General features: G+C 40.3%; 1 protein-coding gene across 2 annotated transcripts in view; it reads right to left on the reverse strand.

Moving 5' to 3' along the window:
- Positions 1 to 27,449, reverse strand: part of ULK4 (unc-51 like kinase 4) — a gene marked incomplete at its 5' end in the record, with an annotated part of 522,486 nt that overhangs the window by 216,149 nt on the left and 278,888 nt on the right. For both annotated transcript variants that reach the window (XM_079713313.1, XM_079713312.1), the window contains one exon: positions 20,248 to 20,353. In XM_079713313.1, coding sequence (XP_079569439.1) covers positions 20,248 to 20,353 — 106 coding nt within the window. The remainder of the gene's footprint in view (positions 1 to 20,247; positions 20,354 to 27,449) is intronic.

Consider the following 27,449-nt stretch of genomic DNA (forward strand, 5'->3'; position numbering starts at 1 on the left):
ATAGAATCACTGCTTCTAAGTTTGTAGCTCCCAAAAATTGCTCTGCAAAATCCAACATTATGTTCTCAGTTTCTACCAGTGGTTTTTGTTGTGCTCCAAAGCAACAGGATCTGCCCCTTGGAGATTAGTCAGCTGGATTCCAAAAGTGAGGAACTGGGTAAGACCTGGGTAAGCAGCCCAAATTTTAACCATATTGGTGGCCTTAAAAGAACTCAGCTTCTACTGTCTTATGTATATCAGTTTCTGAATAAACATACGTCGAGGGAATAAACATATGAAACACATCACTGCAGATGAGGTCTGAAGTCAGACAACACATATGGCATAGGGCATACTGTGGCTGAGACCGTGGAACGTGAGCCCTACTCTTATCCACTATCACTCACTCACTCACTCGCTCAGTGCATATTTATTGAGCAACGAACATGCACCAGGAACTGTGCAGGGGATGCAACTGTGAATGGGACAGGCAGGTTCCTGTCTCCGTGAGGCTTTCATTCTAGCAGATGGCATGGACATTAACCAATTAATTACATAATTCATATTTTAATTAAAATTGTAATATGTGCAACAAAGGAGAATATGGGATATCAAAGAAGGCTTCCTGGAGAAAATGGTGTTTGAACTGAGCACTGAAGGAAGTAATAAGGTAAGAAGGATGGGGAATGGTACGTGGGATGGCATGGGGTGGAAAGCAACACAGTACCTGACAGAACCAGAGACAAGGTGACTGTGACTACAGCACAGACAAAAGAGGGAAAAGTGGCTTGAAATGAAGTTGGTGAAATGAGAGCTATTGGTTATGTTAATGATTCCAGTCTTGCTCCTAAGAGCAGCAGAAAGCTAGCAGAGGGAGTAATATGATAAAACTTGCCCCCTAAAATGATCATTCTGGCTGTCGCTACATGAAAAATACACCAGAGAGTTCTCATCTCCTTCTCCAAGATTCTTCTGTCCCAAGGTCAGTCCTCCACAAATCATGAAAAAAAAGTCAACATCCTTAACCTTTGGGGAAATGCAAATCAAAACCACGTGCGATACCACTTCACACCATTAGGACAGCCATAATAAAAAAGGACACATAATAACAAGGGTTGGAAAGGGTGTGGAGAAATTGGAACCCCCCATAACACTGCTGGTAGAAATTTTAAATGGTATAGCCACTTTGGAAAACAGTGTGGCAATTCCTCAAAAGATTAATAATAAAGTTACTCTATGACCCTGAAATTCAAGTCCTAGATATATGTCAAGAGAAATGAAAACATATGTCCCCACAAAAACTTGTTCATGAATATTCACAGCATTCACAATAACTGAATGATGGAAAAACCAGATGTCCATCAACTGATGAATGAATAAACGAAACGTGGTATATCTATACAATGGAATATTATTCTGCAAGAAATGAAGTCCTGAGATATGCTACAATATGGATAAAACTTGAAAACATGATGCTAAGTGAAAGAAGCCAGTCACAGAAGACCACATATTATATAGTTCCATGTATATGAAATTTCTAGAACAGGTAAATCAATAAAAACAGAATAGATAAATGGTTTCCTAGACAGAGGGGACTGGGGGGATGTGATGAATGACTGCTGACCAGCATGGGGTTTCTTTCTAGGATGAAAAAATGTTCTAAAACTGATTGCACAACTCTGTGAATACACAAAAAACCCCCCACTGAACTGTACCATTTAAATGGGTGAGTTGTAAGGTATGTCAATTAAATCTCAATAAAGCTGTTTTTAAACAGTGACTAAAAGGTAGAGGGAGTCCAGGAACAAGCGATTATCATTCACCCAAATGCATCCTCCCCTTCCCCATTCTTATTCTTCCTTCTCTCACCTCTTCATGCTTTGAATGGACTTTCAAAGGGATGCCCAGTAGTGACCCTGGAAACAAATCAATGGCCAACCAGGAGTCCAGGAGAAAGTACAGGGAAAAACCATCAATACCACAGTCCTAAAATTGGCCCTCAATGCTCTCCTCCAGTCTTTCCTGATCTCCAAAATACTCAGGATTAGAGCTGAAAAGAAAACTGGGACCAAGTACAGAGTCCACTGGCCTGAAGTAGGCCAGAGACAGGAACACACCTGAGAGAGGAAGAGGGGCAAAGGCTGAAATAAAGAAGGCAAGGCAAACCCAGGTGAAAGGTGGGACTGAGAACATCACCAGAAAATGTAACAGGGTCCAAATAAACATTTTGGGATTCTGAAACACTGCTTCTGTCCTCTACTGTGATTTATTCCATACAACTGTCCAGCTGGGGCATCTGCGCCAACTGAGCAAGTGAAAGATTCTTGAGAGACCCCCTCTGCCCTCCATCTCTTGTAGGTCTCATATAGGGCCTCAGTGAGACCCAAGTCCTACAGCATGGCTGGAGGGGAATTAAGACAGCATTGCCTATATCCTATAAACAAAATAGAATCCAAAACAAATTTTAGCTTCTTGACTAACTAACAAGAAAAAATGATCTTGATTCACCTGCTGTATGTCTCCTGCCTCCCTTCCCAATCCACTCTCTACCCTTCCCCACCCAGCCCTGGGTGCCACGCAGGGCCCAGGAAGCTGTCTTTCAGGACTGTGGCGCTTATGTGGGGAAAATATATACCTTGCTCAGTCTAATGAGGTATATATTGCTCACCTTTGTATAAAATTCACAATATTTGGCAGATATATTTCAAAGGTTTTGGCTTAAGTGTTTTGCATTTTTTTAAAATTTCATTAAAAATGGAGTTGTATTTTTGCTCTATGTGGGTCTGGGAATGTGGATGTAAAATAAAAGTCACTTTTTTCCTATTATCAGAAACATTCAAAAGGGCCTTTAAAAATCAAATCTTTAATTCATCTAGCAAGTCATCATTATTTCCCAAGGATGGTACCAAATAGTGGTAATAATACAGCTGCTTTGTTGGGAGTCCTTCATTTATTAAGCACTTTACATATTGATACATTATCTCATTTAAATCTTACCAACCCTGCAAAGAAGATTTAAGCTTGATTTTATTGATGAGGAAACCAACTTCATGGTGCTACTGTAAGGACAGAATAGAATGATGGAATTTCAGAACTCCATAAATTTTCACTTTATGAAAGGAAAATTAAAATAGTGTACTCCCTCAGAGAGCAGGACGTATAAATAACGATCAGACAGGAGACTGACCACAGCCCATAGACAGACATGCCCTTGAGAAGCACAGACTGGCAGATAGTCCAGGCTGGAGGTCACTTAATACTACTATACCCTGAAACCACTCTTCAAATTACTGCCTTCGCAGGTCAAGGTTTTTTATGATTTTCTGTTAGAGCTTAGGTCTAACTGTATACTTGAATTTATCAATGGAAATTTATAGACACAGACATTTATGTATAAAGAATTCATCTAACAGCCCACTTGTTAGGGAGGGTTTTGTTAACTACAGCATCTTTCCTGACAGGTTTCAGAAGTCTTTAAGACTTCATTTACCTGCATAGTACCTGAATGAGTCAAGTAATATTACAGCCACTTAACAAGTAGGAAGCCAAGTAAATGGGGAAAAGGGAAAAGTATCTGCTTCTTCTTTGATTCATTCAGTACAGTAAACTGTTGGTTCATATGAATGGCAAGACAAGAAATGAAAAGATACACTTCATAGCAATAGAAACTGAAAGAGAACCTTGTATCTTACCTCGTGATTCAATTAAAGGAAAATAAATCTAGTTCAATGAAGGCTTTTCCAGATACCTAGTTTTATATCGTACCCACATGCAGCACTGAAAACTAATGCTGCAGTGTGTTCTTGTCCGAGAAGGAAGATATAACCTGAGATTTAAGTTGGGATCCTTGTTTTCCCCAAGTTTTATCACAAGCCTATCTTTATCCAAGTATTAGCTTAACAGAGAAGAGTTCTCAAAGCATCTTTAAGAGAAAAGAAAAGCCAACTTGGCATCCACCTTATACTATTCTTAAATGAAGTCTGGTAATATTACCTTACTGAATAATGTCATGTCAAATTCAAGAAATGCCCACTCTATGTTCAGCTAAAGTTCAATATTTTTGAGAGCATTCATATCTTATACATTTCTCCTATATTCATTTAAAATGAGAACAATTTCTAAAACTAAGAGCTGGATTATACCTACTCATCGCATAAGAATTTACTTCAGATTCAAAACTTCATGTAGACATGTTTAAATACTCCTTGAAGCTAATAGGGGCAGTTTGTTAATGCAAAGTTTTAGTGATATCAAGGTAGTGAGAAATCAGAAAAGTTCAAGTACATGATGAAAATAACTGTTATTTAAACATACAAAAGTTTCTCAGGTGACAAGATTTTAAATTAGATTATTTGGGACTTCCCTGGCAGTCCAGTGGTTAAGACTTCGCCTTCCAATGCAGGGGGTGCAGGTTCGATCCCTGGTTGAGAAGCTAAGATCCCACATGCCTCGTGGCCAAAAAATCAAGACATAAAACAGGAGGAATATTATAACAAATTCAATAAAGACTTAAAAAAATAAATTAGATTATTTGTGCCTTTTCTTTTAACATTAAAATGTAACCATTTTGCTAAGTGAAAGACGTCAAACACAAAGGCTTCATATTATATGATTCCATTTATATGAAATGTCCAGAATAAGCAAATCCATAGAGACGGAAAGGAGTTAGTGGTTTCTGCGGGAACGAACGAATGGGAATGACTGCTAAGGAGTACACGGAATTGTCTGAAGACATGACAGTGTTCTAGAATTAGATAATGGAGATAGTCCCACAACCTTGTGACTACACTAAAAAGCAGTGAATTGTGCACTTTAAAATGGTGAATTTTGTGGCATGTGAATTATACCTCAATGTTTAAACCTACACATTAAAAAAGTGAAATTTCACTAAATACAGAAGAGTAAAGTATTTTCTAGAACTATCTTGGAGATAACATTAAAAAAAAAAATCAATCCTTGGGACTTCCCTGGTGGTCCAGTGGATAAGAATCCACCTTCCAAGGCAGAGGATGCAGGTTCGATCCCTGGTCAGGGAACTAAGATCCCACATGCCATGGGGCAACTAAGCCTGTGCGCCACAACTACTGAGCCAGCGTGCTCTAGAGCCTGTGCGCCACAACTAGAGAGCCCGCCTGCCCCAACTACTGAGCCTGTGTGCTCTGGAGCCCGAGCACCACAACTAGAGAGCCCGCGCACCTCAGTGAAGAGCCCACATGCTGCAACGACGATCCTGCGTGCCGCAACTAAGACCCGATGCAGCCAAACAAATAAATAAATAAATAATTTTTAAAAAAATCAATCCTTAAAATCAGTCCTAGCTCCCCTATCACAGAATCTTTAGGCATGGAGACCACAGGAACTGCTGATAGGTAGAACAGGGCATTCAGAAAGATGAGGGTGCAGGAAACTAACATGAAATGCTTGAGACCATTAAGGAAATTAAGCCATAGCAGTCAGGGAGTCACAGTCAGGGGCCCTTGTTTGGTGAAAGACTACCATGCTTATTTTGGTGACGGTTGACCATGGCCACTGAATACATTTAAGGATTGGGAAGACAACCCAGAACCAAGCAGAACTTTAGAAGAACCCAACTTCACTGGGGTCCACTGGAGTTACTCCAACTTAGGCAATTTGTTAATGTAAGAGTTTTCACAGCCTACCCTAGAGCTTAGCCCACAGACACAAGAGTCAAAATAACAGATTTTTGTTTTAATTCACTGAGTTATGGGGCGGTTTGTAATCCAACAACAGCCAAATGAACTTGAAATAAACTCCATCTAGAATGAATAGGTATAATTGAATAAATCCCCTCAATAAAGGATGAAGTAAAGTGAACACTGAAATCAAGGGACACCAAACATTGACAGATATGTTAACAAGTGATGCTATAAATAGTTACACGGGGTAGTAAAGAAATACACATGCCTCTTATCAGTAGTTAGCTGAAAAAACTCAATAAAATGTTTCTGGCATCTTAAGTGTAAAATATTATAAGATACCAACTGTGATATTACTACAGTCTAAACTTTACTTGCATACTGGAAGGTATTTAATTCCTCCTATAAGTAACTAAAATAACAAATGTTATCTAAGGGACTTCCCTGCTGGTCCAGTGGTAAAGAATCTGTCTTCCAATGCAGGGGACAGGGGTTCGATCCCTGGTCGGGGAACTAAGATCCCACATGCTGTGGGGCAACTAATCCCATGTGCCACAACTACTGAGCCTGCGCACCTCAACTAGAGAGCCTGTGTGCTGCAAACTACAGAGCCCACGCACCCTGGAGCCCATGCACCACAGCCAGAGAAGAGAAAAAACAACCTGCACGCCACAACTAGAGAGAAGCCGTGTGCCGCAATGAAAGATCCCACATGCCTCAATGAAGATCCTGTGTGCTGCAACTAAGACCCTATGCAGCGAGAGGGAGGGAGGAGGGAGGAGGGAAGAGGGAGGAGGGAGGGGGAGGGAGAAGGAAGGAAACAAATGTTGTCTAAGTAGTCCCAACAGGGAAAACTAGAATCAACTAAGGTAAAAATCACAGGTAACTGACTGTGAACAATCAATTGAGATAACTCACTACCTTCGGACCAGCCATGTACCAAAATGTTCATTGCAGCTCTATTTACAATAGCCCAGAGATGGAAACAACCTAAGTGTCCATCATCGGATGAGTGGATAAAGAAGATGTGGCACATATATACAATGTAATATTACTCAGCCATAAAAAGAAACGAAATTGAGCTATTTGTAATGAGGTGGATAGACCTACAGTCTGTCATACAAAGTGAAGTAAGTCAGAAAGAGAAAGACAAATACCGTAGGCTAACACATATATACAGAATTTAAGGGAAAAAAAATGTCATGAAGAACCTAGGGGTAAAACAGGAATAAAGACACAGACCTACTAGAGAATGGACTTGAGGATATGGGGAGGGGGAAGGGTAAGCTGTGACAAAGCAAGAGAAAGGCATGGACATACATACAGTACCAAACGTAAGGTAGATAGCTAGTGGGAAGCAGCCGCATAGCACAGGGAGATCAGCTCGGTGCTTTGTGACTGCCTGGAGGGGTGGGATAGGGAGGGTGGGAGGGAGGGAGACGCAAGGGGGAAGGGATATGGGAACAGATGTATATGTATGACTGATTCACTTTGTTATAAAGCAGAAACTAATACACCATTGTGAAGCAATTATACTCCAATAAAGTTGTAAAAAAAAAAAATCACAGGTAAGCCAGTTTTACTTCAAGGTAAAGAAACACTTTCTAACAATTAGAATTCTTCAAAGGATGGAGTGTGCTGCTCCTGCGGAAAAAGGGCTTTCTAATTCCAGACCCATTCACACAGCAATCCCTCAGGGTGACAGCAAACAAGAGTCCGGCTCTGTGTGGGAGCTGAGTCTATACAGCAAAGATTTTCCAACCTGGGTTATCATTAGCCTCACCTGGAACTGTCCTCAGTTCCACTGCTTCCCAAGCCACTGGTCTAATCTTCACAAGTCAATCAAGATAGAGGGGTAAGTAGGTAGTCAGTAATTACCAACCAATTTCCTAATCCTCAGTTCAAACTGAACTGCAGTCTAGCCATAAGTTTCCAAACAGCTTTTGACAAAAATGACTCTGTAGTCCCCGAAGGCACCAGCCAGTTCTGCTGGCTTTTCCTCCTGTCTTGCCTAGAGTTTCCTCTGCTGCGGCCACACTGGCCTCCCCACTGTTCCTCTGACCTGCCAGGCATGCTCCCACCTAGGATTCACACCTACTGTTCTCTCTGCCCACCTTCCCTCAGGTTTATCTGTATGGCTGTTTCTTCACTTCCTTCCAGCTTTTACTTAACAAGCATATTCACAGTGAGGCCTTCCTTGGCTCCCCAAGGTTGGATGTTGACCTCACTCCCATCCAGACACCTCATACCCCCTTTTTCTTTTTTTTACTCCTTCAGTATTTATCATCGTGTAACATCTAACTTTATCTAATGTAAACTTCTTGTTCATTTTTTTGGTTTGTTGTCTATTTTTTTCCACCAGAATGTCTGCTCCATGAAGGCAGAGATCTTGCCAGTTTTGTTCATTGCCATATTCCTTACACCGAGAACAATGCCTGGCACACAAATACTTGTTGAAAGACTGGATGATCTAGATCAGGGTGGAAAATCATCTGTTTTGTAAATAAATTTTTACTGAAACACAGTCATGTTCATCCCTTTATGTATTTATTGTCTATGGCTGTATTTCTGCTACAAGAGCAGAACTGAGTAGCTGCAACAGATTATGGCCGACAAAGGCTAAAATATGTAATACCCTGGCTCTTTACAGGGTAGTTTGCCAACCCCAAGTGCGCCAGTCATGGTGTCATGTAAAGCTCTGGTTCTATATAGGTAACTATACTAGACTAAAGATGGTCATGGATTCATTGCAGCTCTTGTCATCAAAGACAGAGCCTCTTTCCCTATCCCTAGACCCAGGCTGGCTTAGTGATTTCCTTCAGTCAATAGCATGTGATGGAAGTGACAGAAGATTCCTGAGCCCAGGCCACAAGGGCCCTTGCAGCTTCCACTCAGACTCTTCTTGAATGCTGCCACCACGGGAAAAAGCCTGAGGGCACCTCCTTGAGGGTGAGCATCCCCCCAGCCACACAAGGCTACACACACACACACACACACACACACACACACACACACACACACACACACACACACACACACACACACACACACACACACACACACACACACACACACACACACACACACACACACACACACACACACACACACACACACACGTGTCCAGCTGACTGACATCAGCAGAGCCCAGCCTGTGCCGCCAACCCACGGAAGAGTAAGCAAATAAACGACTATTATTTTAAGTCACTTAGCTTTAAGGGGTGGTTTATTATCTAACAAAGGCTAATTGACTCAGTAAGATGTATTTATCATGATTTTTAGACTAAGCCCTTAGGGCAAATATTCCACTTCTTCTTCACAAATCCTCATACTACTGTGAAGGCAGTGGCCTCTTTCTGAACATATTCATTTAAATGTAATTTTCGGTTACTTCTTAAGTTGAATCATAGTTTAATAACTAAATTTTACCAGTATGTTGATGTGAAAATTTCAGAGTAGTTTTGGGAGAGTCTGAGTTAGTTACTGTACAAGAGGGGTTGGCAAACCATGGCCAGTGGGCTGGCCACCTAATTTTTTAAAGAAAATTTATGGACACAAGGTCATAACCACTCATGTATGCATTCTCTGTGGCTGCTTTCCTGCTATACTGGCAGTACTGAGCAGTAGTGACAAAGATCATATGGTCCTACAAGCCTAAAATTCTTACTATCTCGTCCTTTACAGGAAAGTTTGCCAACTCCTGCTCTGCGACATCATTTTTTTTTTTTTTTTTTTGCTTTTACGCGGGCCCCTCACTGTTGTGGCCTCTCCCGTTGCGGAGCACGGGCTCCGGACGCGCAGGCTCAGCGGCCATGGCTCACGGACCCAGACGCTCCGCAGCATGTGGGATCCTCCCGGATCGGGGCACGAACCCGCGTCCCCTGCATCGGCAGGCGGACTCTCAACCACTGCGCCACCAGGGAAGCCCTGCGACATCATTTTGAATGTTATTCTTAAATATAAAGGAATCTAAGAGAGCTATCAAGTACACCTTCAAAGCCCAAACAGCTCTCATAGTGATTTTCTGGTCTCTTGAGGAAACACCGATTTAGGCAGTTTTATAATAAACCTAGCAAGAAATGAGTGTTTTGATTTCTGACACACCATAAACCAACGGGGACAAACAATTTCCTTAAATGCTCCTTTGGAGGTGCTACAGTTTTTTGGCTACTGCAGTGTGTCATGTACATCCATTATGCTGACAGCTCTGCTGGTAAAACTGAAGCTGGAATTAATATCCATTATCAAAAGGTCATTGCACAAGAATGAGCCAGCAGCCAATTTTAAAATGTTAATAACTCTAACACTTTTTTTTCAAATATAAACAAAAGGTCTTTGTTTTTTAATTCTTTCCCTAAATGTTTCATTTAAAAATGAAAATGTTTAAGCAAAAAACCTGAATTATACAATGCAGCTGCATACTGGTGATGTGTCAATGACTCTACTTCTTGGAGTTTGCATACCTTGTGGGATGCCTACCAGGTGGCAGATGCTGTACGGAGGTCCTCACATATATGACCTACCACACCTCAGTGAGTCTAAGATGCCAGTGATCAGAAGGAACAGTATTATTTTATGTACCACTAAGAACGAAAAGAGGCTACCAATTACATGGCACACGCTTTATCACTTAGAACTTCGTCTTACACTCAATGCAAGTGTCTGAGACTCATTTTGATATGGATTTTCTCATATATTGCCTTTATAATACATAAAAAAGGAAATCTAAGTAAAATTAATTAGTTGAGTTTTTCTAAAAAATTCTTCCCATTTGGAGGCTGACTCCTCACATTTGTCAACTTGGAATCATCAATGTCCGTGTTGCTCCATAAGCTTTGTTCCATGAGAACACGGATGCAAGAGAGCACTACAAAGCATCTCTCCTGAGGTCTCTGGATTCACTTCCAGGGCACTCACACCCAGTCCACAAGGTTTAACACACACATGTCAGCAGCTAAAACTATGTCAGGACTGCCATGTGGATAGCAATGGTTGATGTACTTATTTCAGAGATATTAAAACGTGAGGGGCAAAAAAAGGTATGCCTTAGAATTCATTCTACCACTAGGTGTTAATGTGTGGTCTGAGGATGAAACTCAGTTTGACCCTGGCCTAATACAGCACCGTAATGAAGCACTTCAAGGCAGGAATAATCATTTCTACTTCATCTGCAGTACAGCTCACTTACATTGGGGTGATTTTTTAAGGTATTAATGTTACAAGTTAACTATGTTTGGAATAGGGTATTTAATTCTGTATGACATGTAATGAATATATAAACCAATGACTGAGCCAGAATTGATCCAAAATAAAAATTAACAAGAAGACTTCATTGAAGCCAACCACATACATTCAAGCCCATACAGTGGCAGATCATTAGTAACTCTTCATGTGGCCCTGTCCACTGAATCTTAATACACTCTGGGTTGGCAAACACCCAACAGCTCTTTTACCCAACTTTGGAAAAATCAGCCCACACATTTAGTAGCCAAAGAGTCTGGAAAGCAGCAGAGTATAACGGAAAGTCAGACCTGGTGTTATCTCTGGAGAATGAAATCAGACTTTCTGCACCCACAAGGGCCTCGCCTCTCCTCCCTGCTAACCTCCCCTAGCAAGGGCCAGGAAGGAGATCCCAACCTCGGTGTACTCCTGGAATCCCACTACCGTTCCTCACCCCACCACACTTGCAGCCTGACCACCCTTCTCAGCCTTAAGACCACCTGCACTCATCATGCCCTCTGTACCTACTCACGCTGTCACAGGACGCTCAGGACTCCCAGTCACGCACACATAGTATAAACAGCAAGAGGATTCGTGCATCTCCTTTCAGAGGCCACATCCCATCCCTGCCCAACCTCTGAACCCCTTCCACTGTGACATGTGGAGCTCATAGTCAGTTATCAGCTAAATCCCTCAAATCACCCACTTCTCGTCTATATGTACCTTTTATCTTCCTACTCTACCTGAAACCTGCCCCTTTTAGAGCCTTGTCTCCTCAGCAGGACCTTCAAGTGAGGGATACTTCTTTGTCCACTCTGTCCGCATTTAACACTGGGCCTTAGTGGTGTCGCCTTGTACCCCATTGCTGCTTCTAGACCAGATGCTGGCAAACTTTTTCTTAAAAGGCCCTAAGGAAAATATTTTAGTCTTTGTCTCAACTACTCAATGCTGCTATTATACGACAAAGCCAGCCATAGACAACACGCAAATGAATGGACATATCTATATTTCAACAAAAATTTATTTGTAAAAGTAAGCAGCCAGCTGGCAAGCTATAATGTACTGAATCTCAGATCAAAAGTCTGTCCCACCTACTTCCCCTCCTCCAACCGCCATCATCCTCAGACCACTAGATCACCCCTGCCGCCTTATTCTCTGAGCTCAACGTTACACTAACACTACTCTTGCCATAATTATTTTTGTGATGTCCACTCCACTCCACAAAACATGCCAAGGGGCTAGATATTATGAGAACTGAAGCTTATCCAGTTGGGGAGTGGGGATAGGCTGTAAGAAGAAAAAAACTATGAATGTAAACTGTCCCTGCGTAAACGAGGGCCCTTGACACTTAAGCTTCATGTTAAATCCACCTGTGCTTCTTCCGGTGCTCCAAATCTAACAGTCCTCTGAATACAAAATTTCAGTAGATGCCTTCCATCATCATAGACAATCCTTCCATGCCTGACCTCTCGATTCTCTAAGATTCTGTCTTCTAGGATTTTTTCCTTTATCCTGCCTCGGCCATGCAATCCCATGCTTTCATGGGCTAGTAGCTGCAACCTCTGGAATCTCAATTTCAGGCATCTGACTCCTCATCCACTCTCTCAGCTGGCCAATAGGGCTACTAAGAATCTTACAGGCATTATTCCACAGTATCCTGATTCTCAGCCCAACTTAGAGAGGAGAATTTTTTTTTTTTTTTTTTTTTTTTTTGCTGTACGCAGGCCTCTCACTGTTGTGGCCTCTCCCGTTGCGGAGCACAGGCTCCAGACACGCAGGCTCAGCGGCCATGGCTCACGGGCTCAGCCGCTCCGCGGCATGTGGGATCTTCCCGGACCGGGGCACGAACCCGTGTTCCCTGCATCGACAGGCGGACTCTCAACCACTGCGCCACCAGGGAAGCCCGAGAGGAGAATGTTTTGAAGGATTCATGGGTAGGTTTTTTGTTTAATGGAATAAATTTCAATAAGATTTACAGGAAACTAACAAAGTTTTTGCTAGAATTATAACGTCAGAAGAACCACCAGCTTGGATTAAAAAGGACAGGGTTAATTCATTTTCAGAATGAAAAGAGGTATTGGGGCCCCCTAACTTCTATGCACAGGAATCAGGCTGAAAAACCTACTAAGCTATAAATACGGGACATTCTTATGGAAAAGGAACAATGATTCAGATGTTTTAATAGTTTAAACAATTTTAATAGTTTGCCTTTCTAGAAATTTCATCTAAGTTATCTAATTTACTGGGATATAGTTAGTTTATAGTATTCCCTTATAATCCTTCTTATTTCTATAAGGTCAGTAGTAATGACCTACCTATCTGCAAATTAGCTGATTCTTTCTTCTGCCATTTCATATCTACTATTGAGAATCTCTAGTGAATTATTCATCTCAATTATTATACTTTTCAACTTCAGAATTTCCATTTGGTTCTTTTTTATAATGTTATCTCTTTATTGACATTCTCAACTTGTGCAGACATCATTTTCACGCTTTCCCTTTAAATCTTTAGACGTGGTTTCCTATAGTTCTTTGCATGTATTCATAACAGCTGATTTAAAATCTTTGTCTAGTTAATCCAACATATGGATCTCCTCTGAAATAGTTTTATTGACTGCATTTTTCCTGTATATGGGCCATACCTTCCTATTTTTTATTTTTTTGGGCATGCTTTGTAATTGTTGATTAAAACTGGATATCTTAGATCATATAATGTGTAAAGTTTGGAAATCAGACCCCCACACACACACACACCAACGGTTTTCAGTTATTGCTGTTTTGTTGTAGTTAGTTCAGTGACTTTCCTGTGCTAATTCTTTAAGTCTGTATTACCTGTAGTGTCAAGCCACAGGAGTCTGTGTCATTTAGCTCAGTACCCAACTACAGACTGGCCAGAGATTTCCTTAAATGCCTTGAATCAATAAGTCTTCCACCTTTGCCAAGGGGCTGTGTGTGTGTGTTGGAGAATGCCTTCAACGTTTAGGCACTTTACAGCTCCAGCCAGAGAGCCTTCTTCTTATAGAGACTCATCAGTTTTTCTTGAATAAACATTCCTTACATTGTTGCAAGCCTTTAGTAATTTGGTAATTTCCAGAGTTCACAAAGTTTACTACCAAACTTTTTTTTCCAGTGTTTTTGTTACTTTTATGGCAAGATAGGTTTATGGGGGTCATCAATGTACCCATTCTGGAAGCCTGCCTAGTAAGTTTTCTTTTAAAGAATTTCAGAGAAGAGGAAAAAAAAGATATTCTTTTCTAGTTAAGCCCTGCCTTGTATACTTTATTTCTTTCTGCAGATCTGAGTTTCAGTTTTCATCTGATATTACTTCCCTTTATCTTGAAAAGTTAATTTAACATTTACCATTAGGCAGAAAATTCCCATTCCTTTCATTTATCTGAAATGTCCATATTTCACCCTCATTTTTTTTTTTTTTTTTTTGCTGTGAACGGGCCTCTCACTGTTGTGGCCTCTCCCACTGCGGAGCACAGGCTCCGGACACGCAGGCTCAGCGGCCATGGCTCACGGGCCCAGCCGCTCCGTGGCATGTGGGATCTTCCCAGCACAAACCCGTGTCCCCTGCATCGGCAGGCGGACTCTCAACCACTGCGCCACCAAGGAAGCCCTCACTTTCATTTTTAAAGGATATTTTCACTGAATATAAAAATCTAGGTTGGCAGCTTTATTATGTCAACACTCAAGGTATTTTTCTGCTCTTCTGGCCTCTACTGTTTCTGACAAGAGATCAGCCATCATTTGTATTGCTGACCTCCTTTATGTGTCATTTTTCTCTGAACACTTTCAAAATTTTTATCTTCAATTTTCAGAAGTTTGGATATTATGTGCTTAGGTAGTTTCTGTTTTTCAATCTTGCTAAGGTTTTCTTAGCTTCTTGGATCTATAAGCAAATATTGTCACCAAATATGGGAATATTTTGGCCATTATTTATTTAAATTCGTTTTCTGCCCCATTATCCCTCTTCTGTTTCTGGGTTTACAATTACACATATATTAGAATGCTTGATTATTGTCCCACAGGTCAGTGACGTTCTTTCATTTTTAAAAAATCTTTCTCTTTGTTCTTCAAATGGGAAAACTTTACTAATCTTACAAGTTTAGTTACTGTTTCTTCTGCACTTTTTAATGTGCTAAACTCCAGGGAAGTTTTCATTTCAGATATTATACTTTTTGGTTCTAGACTTCTACTTGGCTCTAGTGTTTCATAGATTCCATTTCTCTGATGAAATTCCCTACCTCTTTTCTCTTTGGCCTTGGATATATTTATAATAGTTGTTTAAAAGCCTGATCTACCATTTCACAATATATACACCTACCAAATCATCACATTGTATACCTTAAACTTACACATTGTTGTAGTTCGGCTGCATCTTTAAAAAGCTGGAAAAAACGCTATCCTCAAAAAAAAGTGCAACACATGAAAACTGATACAGATTCCTGGATTTGAGTTTCTCAGAATTTGGGATGATTTTAGGAAGTACAAGAATGAAAAGACCACATGAAATCACCTTGAATAATACAGTGAGAGCATTACTCTCCTTTCAAATCTCCTGATTGTCAAGAAAGCATCAGTTGGGTGCTAGGGTTATCTTACCTCTCTATTATTTGCTAATAAAAATTTTTAACAGATAGGAAAAAAGTGCCTGATCTGGTAATTCCAACATCTGGGTGATCTTGGGCTTTGTTTGAACTGACATTTTATTATTATTATTATTATTATTATTATTATTATTATCATCATCATCATCATCACGGGCCACATTTTCTAGCTTCTTTTTCATGTATATTAAGTTTTGGCTGTATGCTTGTCACTGTGGATAATGTGTTGTAGAGAGTGTGGGTTATACTGTCATCTCTTAAGTGGCATTTTGTTCTAGCAGGCAGTTAAATTCCTTGTGAATCTTTTGACCCTGAGGGATTAGTTTTATTCTTTGTTAGGAAAGGACTATAGTGGTTTAATCCTTAGTCCTAGGATATGGTTGAAACTCTATGGCAGGTCTAGAGTAGCCTTTAGTTTCAGGCTGGTATAACTTTACTTAGGTGCATAGCAAGGTTTCTCCACTGGCTAGGATGCAATTCCTACATCTCCTATCACTGCATAATTTCTGCGATCTCAATTCAGTTCAAAAGAAGAGAGAAAAGAAGAGAGAAAACTTCCTTTAAAAAAAAAAAGAAGAAGAAGCAACATAGCAATGACACCAAAATCTAGCAAAAAACAGTATTTTTAGAAAAGAAAGAAACAGAAAACGAAACTACAGACCAATCCCACTTATGAGTAGCAATGGAAAATCCTGAATAAAAGATTAACAAAGAATTTAAGTAGCACAATTAAAGAATATTATATCACAGTTAAGTGTGGTTACTGACTCAAATGCTAGGATGATTTAATATTAGGTAATCTATTAAATATAATCTGTTACATGAATAGATCCAAAGAAAAATCATTTGCTCATTTCCAGAGATGCCAAGAAAGCATTTGACAAAAGTCATTATTTATTCTTGATTACAAAAGATAAAATTTAAATAGATAGGTACTTCTTAAACAGAACAAAAGATTCTAAGGTAATACCAAGGTATCCTCTGTCTCATTCTCTTTGAATCCTGCAATTGGACAAGAGAGAAAAAGTAGAACTATAAAAGTTGAAAAGAAAGACGGTTACTAATGGTTATTATTATATAACCAGAAAGTAAACAGAATCATTTAGAAACCATTACTATGGAAAGTAATAAGAGAATTAACCTAGGAACAAAGTTAATAAATAGAAATCAAAAACACACACTAAAAAAAAAAAATTGAGGGCTTCCCTGGTGGCGCAGTGGTTCAGAGTCTGCCTGCCGATGCAGGGGACGCGGGATCGTGCCCCGGTCCGGGAGGATCCCACATGCCGCGGAGTGGCTGGGCCCGTGAGCCATGGCCGCTGGGCCTGCGCGTCCGGAGCCTGTGCTCTGCAACGGGAGAGGCCGCAGCAGTGAGAGGCCCACGTACCGCAAAAAAAAAAAAAAAAAAATTGAAAACTATATTGGCAGAAAATTCCTTATTTCTAATAGCAAGCAAAAAAGGATGGGAAGAAACCTGGGAAGACATAAACAACAAGAAATGCATATGGCCTATATAAGGAAAACTATAAAGAAACAAAGTCAAACAAATGGGAAAACATAACATACTCTTAGGTCCGAGGACAACCAATCTCATGTGACTTGATGGAAGTACAAATTGGCATGTTACTTACAACACCTTGTCAATATCTATGGAAATTACAGATGCATATACCCCTTGATCCAGCTATTCTAACCCCAGGAATTTACCCTATAGATAGTCCTGCTCCCGTGTGAAGGTATGCATGCATAAGGTTATTCATTGCAGAACTATCTGTAATAGCAAAAAATTGGAGATTACCCATATTCATTAGAGTACTGGTCTATTCTGACATACCCCATAAAACAGAATAGGATGTTGTTGTATAAAAGAATAAATATTTCTATGCACTAAAATCCCTTAACTGTTGGCAATATTTATTACTGCTGGGAATGCACATTTTTCTTAGGGGAGGAAAAAGATACTGCCAACATTTAAATATAATGACCACATAGAAACAAAACTCTAAATTCTTGGGGGAAAAAATCAGAACAGGGACTTAATGATCTTATCCACTGATCGATCTCATTCAAGTCTTATTTTTATGAACATTCAAATGAAAGATTTTATTAATATAAAAGTAGTAAACATTATGTTTAAAATGCAACAATATTCCCAACTTGATCTATAGAATCAATGCAATCCCAATCAAAGTCCAAGCAAGTTATTTTATTAGTATCAACAAACCGATTCTAAAGATTATATGAAGGCAAAGACCCAGAACAGCCAACACAATATTGAGGAGAAGAACAAAGCTGAAGGACTGATGCTACCCGACTTCAAGACTTACTATAAAGCTACAGACATCAAAGACAGTGTGGTACTGGTGAAAGAATAAGCAAATAGATTAATGGAACAGAACAGACAGCCCAGAAACAGACTCACATAAATATAGTTAAAAGATCTTTGGCAAAAGAGTAAAGGCAATACAATGGAGCAAAGACAGTCCCTTCAACAAATGGTGCTGAAACTAGACAGCAACATACATATACACACACACACACACACACACACACACACAAAACCTACCTTATACCTTTCACAAAAATTAACTCAAAATGGATCACACCTAATTGTAAAAAATTCAAAACTATAAAACTCCTAGAGGATAACGTAACAAGATGACGGTGGGTATAGTGATGACTTTTGAGATACAATACCACAGACAAAATCCATAAAAGAAATAACTGATAAGCTGGACTTAATTAAAATTGAAAACTTCTGCTCTGCAGAAGACAATACCAAGAGAATCAGAAGACAAGCCACAAAACTGGGTGAAAATATTGGCAAAAGACGGATCTGATAAAGGACACTTGTTCAAAATATACAAAGAATTCCTGAAACCCAACAGTAAGAAAACAAATAACCCAATTAAAAATTAGGTTAAAGATCTTAGCAGAGATCACCAGAGAAGATATACAGATGGAAAACAAGAATATGAGAAAATGCTCCACATCATATGCCATCAGGGAAAGGCAAATTAAAACAATGAGCTACCACTACACACCTATCAGAATGTCCAAAATCCAGAATACTGACAACACAAACTGCTGGCAAGGATGCTGAGGAACAGGAACTCTCATTCACTGTGGGAATGCAAAATGGTACAGCCACTTTGGAAGACAATTTAGCAGTTCCTTACAAAATTAAACAGTTAGTGTATGATTAGCAATTGCACTTCTTGGTATTTACCTAAAGGAGTTCAAAACTTAAATCCACATGGACCTAGAGTCTGTCATATAGAGTGAAGTAAGTCAGAAAGAGAAAAACAAATACCATATGCTAACACGTATATATGGAATCTAAGGAAAAAAAAAAAAGGTCATGAAGAACCTAGGGGTAAGACGGGAATAAAGACACAGACCTACTAGAGCATGGACTTGAGGATATGGGGAGGGGGAGGGGTAGGCTGTGACGAGGTGAGAGAGTGGCACGGACATATCTACACTACCGAGCGTAAAATAGACAGCTAGTGGGAAGCAGCCGCATAGCACAGGGAGATCAGCTCGGTGCTTTGTGACCACCTAGAGGAGTGGGATAGGGAGGGTGGGAGGGAGGGAGACGCAGGAGGGAAGAGATACGGGAACATGTGTATATGTATAACTGATGCACTTTGTTATAAAGGAGAAACTAACACACCATTGTAAAGCAATTATACTCCAATAAAGATGTGAAAAACAACAACAACAAAAAAGCTGCACACAGATATTTACAGCAGCTTTATTCAGAACTGCCAAAACCTGGAAGCAACCAAGATGTCCTTTGTTAGGTGAATGGATTAATAAACTGTGGTACATCCAGACAACGGAGAATTATTCAGTGCTAAAAAGAAATGAGCTATCAAACCATGAAAAGACATGGAGAAACCTTAAATAAACATTACTAAGTGAAAGAAGCCAATCTGAAAAGACTACCTACTGTGTGATTCTAACTTTATGACATTCTGGAAAAGGCAACACTAGGGAGACAATAAAAAGATCAGAGTTTGCGGAAGGCAGGGGTGTGAATAGGCAGAGCACAGAGGATTTTTAGGGCAGTGAAAGGAAAGACACCATATAACACTGTGATGATGGATATATGTCATACATGTGTCCAAACACATAGAATGTACAACACCAAGAGTGAACCCGTTTGTAAACTAAGGACTTTGGGTGACTAGGATGTCAATGTTGGTCTATCTTTAGTAAAGAACATACCACTTTGGTGAGTGATGTTGACAATGGCGTAGGCTATGCATGGGTGGGGGGCAGGGGTTTTATGGGAAATCTCTGTACCTCCCTCTCAGTTTGGTTTTAAACCTAAAACTACTCTAAAAAAAATGAAGTCCTTAGAAAGTTTTTCATTTTAATATTACAGACATGCATAAAGTGTAAAGTAAAGCCACCCTCAACTCATCCAGTCTCATTTTCCAAGGTGCTTTTGACCATATATGCTTTCATTTTGATAGGCACAATTAAGTCTAAATACTCTGCTTACACTCTACTTCTTGGTTTCTCATCTGTAAGGAGTTTGTATTGATTTTGTGCCATGAAGGAGAATGAATTAACTCAGAGAATCTACCACAATCTAATGACACTTTCCATTTTTGCTGGTAATGTTATCATTATTTGTACACCTTTAAACATCTATTTTGATTGATCAACTTTAAGTAGTACTTCTTGACTCTCTACTATGTAAAATGAGGAAACTTACAAATAGGCAAAATTCAACAAAATCAAAGATGAAGTCTAAGAAGCATTTACCTTGTTCATAAAGCAGCTTCATATTCACATCTTTGCAGGTGACCAGATTGTTGAGCAATGCAACCACACTTTGCATGGTGTTACCCAGAATGTTCGCCTGATGTTCCTGCAACAGATCACCATTCCATCATAACAGTACAGAAATAGCATTACATCGTAATAAAGACAAATGATTAAACGGCCTCCATCCCTTCATTCTTTTACAAGGTTGAATGATTATCTTTTTCCACTTGGGTGAAGCAGACCCCTCTGTGGTAAGGCCCCATCAGTGAGTTAGGTGAGCAGGAGGCAGTATGAATCGCTCAGCACCAGCAATGCTTCATGCAGTTTCCTGCCCATGCACTGAGGGACAACCACAAAGCCCTCTGTGCTTTCAAAGGGCACCAAAGGAGTCAGAGAGATCAGAAATCAAGTACTTGGAACTTAGGAAACTACACCTGAAAGTGATTTTGAGATCACAGAAGAAAAACTTCTTAAAGAAATATTTCTGCAGTTTGGAGAGTAAACTGCTATTCTCCTTCTTTAGTCTTACACATTGCTGGTTATGTTGGATATGACTTATTGCATCACTGCTTCAGTGTAATAAACTACACTTGGGATCTGAAAAATTGAATTTTGCTTTCCCTAACACTTTCCATCATACAGCAGGGAGTAACTTTGGCCTTCATTTCTCATTGTAAAGACACAAAAGACAACTTCTTTGTAACTTTTAAGGGATATTAAAAATAACTTGGGGCTTCCCTGGTGGTGCAGTGGTTGAGAATCCACCTGCCAATGCAGGGGACACGGGTTCGAGCCCTGGTCCGGGAAGATCCCACATGCTGCGGAGCAACTAAGTCCGCGCACCACAACTACTGAGCCTGCGCTCTAGAGCCCGCGAGCCACAACTATTGAGCCCGCATCCCGCAACTACTGAAGCCCCCACGCCTAGAGCCCAAGCTCCGCAACGAGAGAAGCCACAGAAATGAGAAGCCCGTGCACCTCAACGAAGAGTAGCTCCCGCTCGCCACAACTAAAGAGAGCCCACGCACAGTAATGAAGACCCAACACAGCCGAAAATAAATAAATAAAATAAATTTAAAAAAATAACTTGCTTTAGTTTTGTTTCCTATTCACTCTCCTGAATTTTTTAAAAATTAAACAACTAGCACTGATTGTGATTAAAACTATAAAATTTCAAATAGTATAAAAATAAAGTCTTTAAGCTCCAGGACTAGGGGAGGCAAGCCAGCTGCACAGAGTATAGAAAGAACGGAGGCACTCGCTCTCAGGACTGTGCCAATGCAAGCACTTGCTGGAAGTGAGTGCTTCTAGGTGGCTAGCTTGTCCCACACTAGCCTTGGCCCCGCCCCTTGGTCACTCTGTTAATAACGAGTCCTATCCTAAAGAGTTATGGGTGTATCAATTTAGTAGACTCCATCCAGACCCTTTCCTATTCATTTTCTCCCTTTCTCTCTCTCTCTCTCTCTCACACACAGAATACATGGTTTGCTCTGTTATCTAAATGTAAGTTATATCATATTTATTAATTCACTCAACAAATAACTGATGAAGAGCTATTATGTACCAGGCACTGTTCTAGGCACCTAAGAGAACAAAACAAGGTTCCCTGTCCTCATGGAAATAGACAACAAACAACAGGCACAGGGAATTCCCTAGTGGTCAAGTGGTTAAGACTCTGCATTCCCAAAGCAGGGGGCCCAGGTTCAATCTCTGGTCAGGGAACTAGATCCCACGTGCCCCAACTAGAGATTCCGCATGCCACGTATAAGACCTGGAGCAGCCAAATAAATAAATAAATAAATGCTAAAAAAAACCCCACAAAACAGGCACAGTAAGTAAGTAAACTGGACTATGTGTTAGAAGATAACAAGTGCTGTGGTAGAAAAAGAAAAGAGCAGAGCAGGAAAGGAGGGTTGGGAGTTCAGCAGTGAGGCTGTCCATCATCTTACAATGTGTGGTCAGGGTGGGACTCATTGAGAAGGTGTCATTTGAGTGGAAATTTTATTTTACTTTTTAAATGCTGAAGCATCTTAGAATTCTTTGGACTAACTTAGTTTTAATAAAATTTTCTTTTGAAATAATTTTAGATTTACACGGAAGAGTTGCAAAGACAGTGTAGAAAGTTTCCATATACCCTTCACCCAGATGTCCCCTATGTTAACAGCATACCCAACCAAGGTATACTGATCAAAACTCAGAACTGGGACTTCCCTGGTGGTCCAGTGGTAAAGAATCTGCCTTGCATTTTTCACAGACCTAGAACAAAAAATTTCACAATTTGTATGGAAACACAAAAGATCCCGAATAGCCAAAGCAATCTTGAGAAAGAAAAACGGAGCTGGAGGAATCAGGCTCCTGGACTTCAGACTATACTACAAAGCTATGGTAATCAAGACAGTATGATACTGGCACAAAAACAGACATATAGATCAATGGAACAGGACAGAAAGCCCAGAGATAAACCCACGCACATATGGTCATCTTATCTTTGATAAAGGAGGCAAGAATATACAATGGAGAAAAGACAGCCTCTTCAATAAGTGGTGCTGGGAAAACTGGACAGCTACATGTAAAAGAATGAAACTAGAACACTCCCTAACACCATACACAAAAATAAAGTCAAAACGGATTAAAGACCTAAATGTAAGGCAAGACACTATCAAACCCTTAGAGGAAAACATAGGCAAAACACTCTATGACATAAATCACAGCAAGATCCTTTTGGACACACCTCCTAGAGAAATGGAAATAAAAACAAAAATAAACAAAGGGGACCTAATGAAACTTCAAAGCTTTTGCACAGCAAAGGAAACCATAAACAAGACCAAAAGATAACCCTCAGAATGGGAGAAAATATTTGCAAATGCAACTGACAAAGGATTAATCTCCAAAATTTACAAGCAGCTCATGCAGCTCAATATCAAAAAAACAAACAACCCAATCCAAAAATGGGCAGAAGACCTAAATAGACATTTCTCCAAAGAAGATATACAGATTGCCAACAAACACATGAAAGAATGCTCAACATCATAATCATTAGAGAAATGCAAATCAAAACTACAATGCGATATCATCTCACACCGGTCAGAATGGCCATCATCAAAAAATCTACAAATAATAAATGCTGGAGAGGGTGTGGAGAAAAGGGAACCCTCATACACTGTTGGTGGGAATGTAAATGGATACAGCCACTATGGAGAACAGTATGGAGGTTCCTTAAAAAACTAAAAATAGAACTACCATTCGAGCCAGCAATCCCACTACTGGGCATATACCCTGTGAAAGCCATAATTCAAAAAGAGTCATGTACCACAACGTTCACTGCAGCTCTATTTACAATAGCCAGGACATGGAAGCAACCTAAGTGCCCATCGACAGATGAATGGATAAAGAAGATGTGGCACATATATACAATGGAATATTACTCAGCCATAAAAAGAAACGAAATTGAGTTATGTGAAAGCCATAATTCAAAAAGAGTCATGTACCACAACGTTCACTGCAGCTCTATTTACAATAGCCAGGACATGGAAGCAACCTAAGTGCCCATCGACAGATGAATGGATAAAGAAGATGTGGCACATATATACAATGGAATATTACTCAGCCATAAAAAGAAACGAAATTGAGTTATTTGTAGCAAGGTGGATGGACCTAGAGTCTGTCATACAGAGTGAAGTAAGTCAGAAAAAGAAAAACAAATACTGTATGCTAAATGGAATCTAAAAAAAAAAAGGTTATGAAGAACCTAGGGGCAAGATGGGAATAAAGACTCAGACCTACTAGAGGATGGACTTGAGGACACGAGGAGGGGGAAGGGTAAGCTGAGACAAAGTGAGAGAGTGGCATGGACATATATACACTACCAAATGTGAAATAGATAGCTAGTGGGAAGCAGTCGCATAGCATAGGGAAATCAGCTTGGTGCTTTGTGACCAGCTAGAAGGGTGGGAGGGAGGGAGACGCTAGAGGGAAAAGATATGGGGATATATGTATATGTATATGTATATGTATAACTGATTCACTTTGTTGTAAAGCAGAAACTAACACACCATTGTAAAGCAATTATACTCCAATAAAAACGTTAAAAAAAAAGAATCCGCCTTCCAATGCAGGGGATGCAGGTTCAATCCCTGGTCAGGGAACTAAGATCCCACATGCCGCAGGGCAATAAGCCCACGATCCACAACTACTGAGCTCACGCGCCTCAACTAGAGACCCTGCGTGCCGGAAAACTACAGAGCCTGCACGCTCTGGAACCTGCATGTCATGACTAGGGAGAGAAAACCCGCACGCCACAACTAGAGAGAAGCCCGTGCACCACAACAAAAGAGCCTGCATGACTCAACGAAGATCCTGTGTGCTGCAACTAAGACTTGACGCAGCCAAAAAAAAATAAATTAAATAAATAAATAAATCTTTAAAATAAGAAACAAAACTAGGGACTTAACACTGATACAAAGCTAACAGTGGAACTACAGACTTTATTCAAATTTTACATTTTCCACTAACATCCTTTTCTGTTCTGGGATCCAATCCAGGATCCCATATTGCATTTAGAATTAACTCATTTTTGCAATACATATTTACTAAGTGTCCACTGTTCTAGGTACTTGGCTTATGTCAGTGAATAGAAGAGACCAAAAAACATTTTTTTAATTAATTTTTTTAATAAACAGCCCTGCCCTTGAGGATGCCCTGTGGAGTTTACCTTGAAGCAGAGGGGGACACAACATAGTAAATAATTCCATGGTATGTTAAAGATGATACACACTGTAGGAGAAAACAGAACAGGGTAAAGTGGTTTGGGAGTGCCGCGGGGGAAGGCTGCTGTTTTAAACAAGGCATGTAAGGCATACCTCCTTCGGAAGGCAGTGCCTGAGCAGGTTTGGATTTACTCTTTATGCTGCCAGGTTCTGTTAGCTAGTTTGTTTTAGGGTAGTTGAATCAATGTTCTTCAATGTTATTGGCCTATGAGTGACATCCTCATCTGATTTTAGTATCAGTTTCACGCTAGCCTTGTCCATCCATTTTATTCCACAAATATTTATTGTGCATCTATTTCTGGGTGATGTGGTAGAACTCACTAATAAAAGCAACTGGGCTCAGTGTATTTTTACCGATAGATCTTTAAATATTTTTTTGAAAAACATCTTATACTCAGGAATGTACACACTGACCCAATTTTATTTCCATTTTCCAAGAAAATCACCTATAATATCCAAGTTTCCAAACGTATTGTAATAGAATCGTACACAGCAGTCACCTGTCTTCACCTGTCTTCTCTGAACCAACTAACATCACCTTTACCTGTCTCCTCCCTCTTTCTGATTGGTCAGACTCACCAAAGCCTTGCCTATTTTATTGGTCTTTTCAAGGAACCAGCTTTCCGTTTTACTCAAGAATCTACATTTGTGACTTCGAGTTAGTCATTACAAATGTACACGATTTCCCACTTCCCTCTCCTAGATATGCAGGAGGATGGCACTTCCCTGCCCCCTCATAATTCGAGATGCCCATAACTGGACTTACTTTGGCCAATTAGACTCATCTGGGCAGAAGCTTTAAGGGTCAGAGAGGGCGTCGCCGTCCTGTCTTTCCTCTGCCCTTAAGACCAGTGATGGTCTAGACGGTAGAGGCTCCAGTAGCCCAGGTCTCAGAGTGAGGACGTGCAGCAGAGACACCGGGACTCCCCTGATGAACACATGGCTTCCAAAGCGCACCAAAATACTAACACGCATCAGTCTCTGAAACTGCAGTTAACAGACGTGTACATCCCACCAACAGGAGCCACTTGATTTCATGAATCTTACCATCTATATCTTTAATACAAGACAAAAGGTCTCCTTTCCAAATACCACTGGCTGAAAATTTATATTCTGTAGAAACAGGCCTAAGAGTGGATGTTAATGTTTGATGCTATTAGGCTGTGAGTTTCTGTTTTACCTTTACAGATAGATACACAAAAGGTCATTGAAAGTATAAGTGAGGGAAAGACATCAGATGAGCCTAAACAGAAGACTTACTAGCTGCGGGGCTGGCAGCCGGGCCCGGGGGACAGCCGAGCCTGTCCAGCGCCACGCCTGCCATTCCCCAACATGGTGACAGTGCCTTGCACTGTGGTCACCATAAAATAACTCTCATTGGCATCCAAGCTTAATAAAAACACCTTCATCCTGCTCAAAAAGGGCAATCGATAGATATGGAGAAGCCAAACTGAACAGCCTCAACCATATAAAATTCACTGACATCAGCTTAAGAATATTAATGTGGAAGCAATGGGCTGCCACCAATTTCATCTAATTATTCTTACAGTTGGTTGGAAGGAAAGGGTGATTAATAAGCACGAAGATGACATGACATGTTACTCATGATAAAGTAACTAATGATACATAGGAAACCTGTTCTTGTGAAGAATAAAGACACTAACAAATCTCTTCTTTTGGTTCCATTTGGTAAAATAACACATATCACTCCTGGTTCAAAGGCCAGTCAGTCGGCAAATACAGGTCAGTTTTACTGGAGATAAATCCATTGTTCCTTCCATATACATGTTTTTATGATTAAATGCACCTTTTCTGTGCTCTTGGCAGTATTTTTGGCTCGTTGCAAAGCCAATACTTTGGTTTTTCCTTGTGCTCACAGAGCGACGGCCACCTGTTGATGTAGGCATTTCCCTTAAGTACAAAAGCCAAGTTTCCAAACCTCCGTTACCCCTGAACACTAAGAACCCAGGACCGTACCCCAGCCAACCAGGTCCTGAGACTCCTGGCCTGGAGTTTCCAGAATCACTGCAGAAGGAAGGGCTCTGCCAGCCCCACTACTCAATCCGCAGAGGGGCATAAAGGTACACTCTATAAAAAGCCCCCACTAACCTTATCACTGGAAACACTCAGGGCACCATATTTGATGCAGAGAATAGAGACCAATAATCCTACAACCAGATAGGGAGGCATGGTTCCTTTTCTATTCTAGCCATTATTCAAAACACTGTTGTGTTTTAGTTTCTTTGTTGTTGATTTTCAGACCATTCATAGACTGAACTTTGTTCTAAATAAAGTAGGGGCATTATTAAAATTATATTATAAAATTGTACTTACTTCCTCTTCCTTCTTGTAGGTATAAATGTTTCTTACCTAGTATGAGGGAGGGAGACCATGGAACAGAGTCATTGTTCCTGCTCAAGATGACAACATGGT

The sequence above is a fragment of the Hyperoodon ampullatus genome (genome assembly GCF_949752795.1).
Source record: "Hyperoodon ampullatus genome assembly, chromosome: 10".
NCBI lineage: Eukaryota > Metazoa > Chordata > Mammalia > Artiodactyla > Ziphiidae > Hyperoodon > Hyperoodon ampullatus.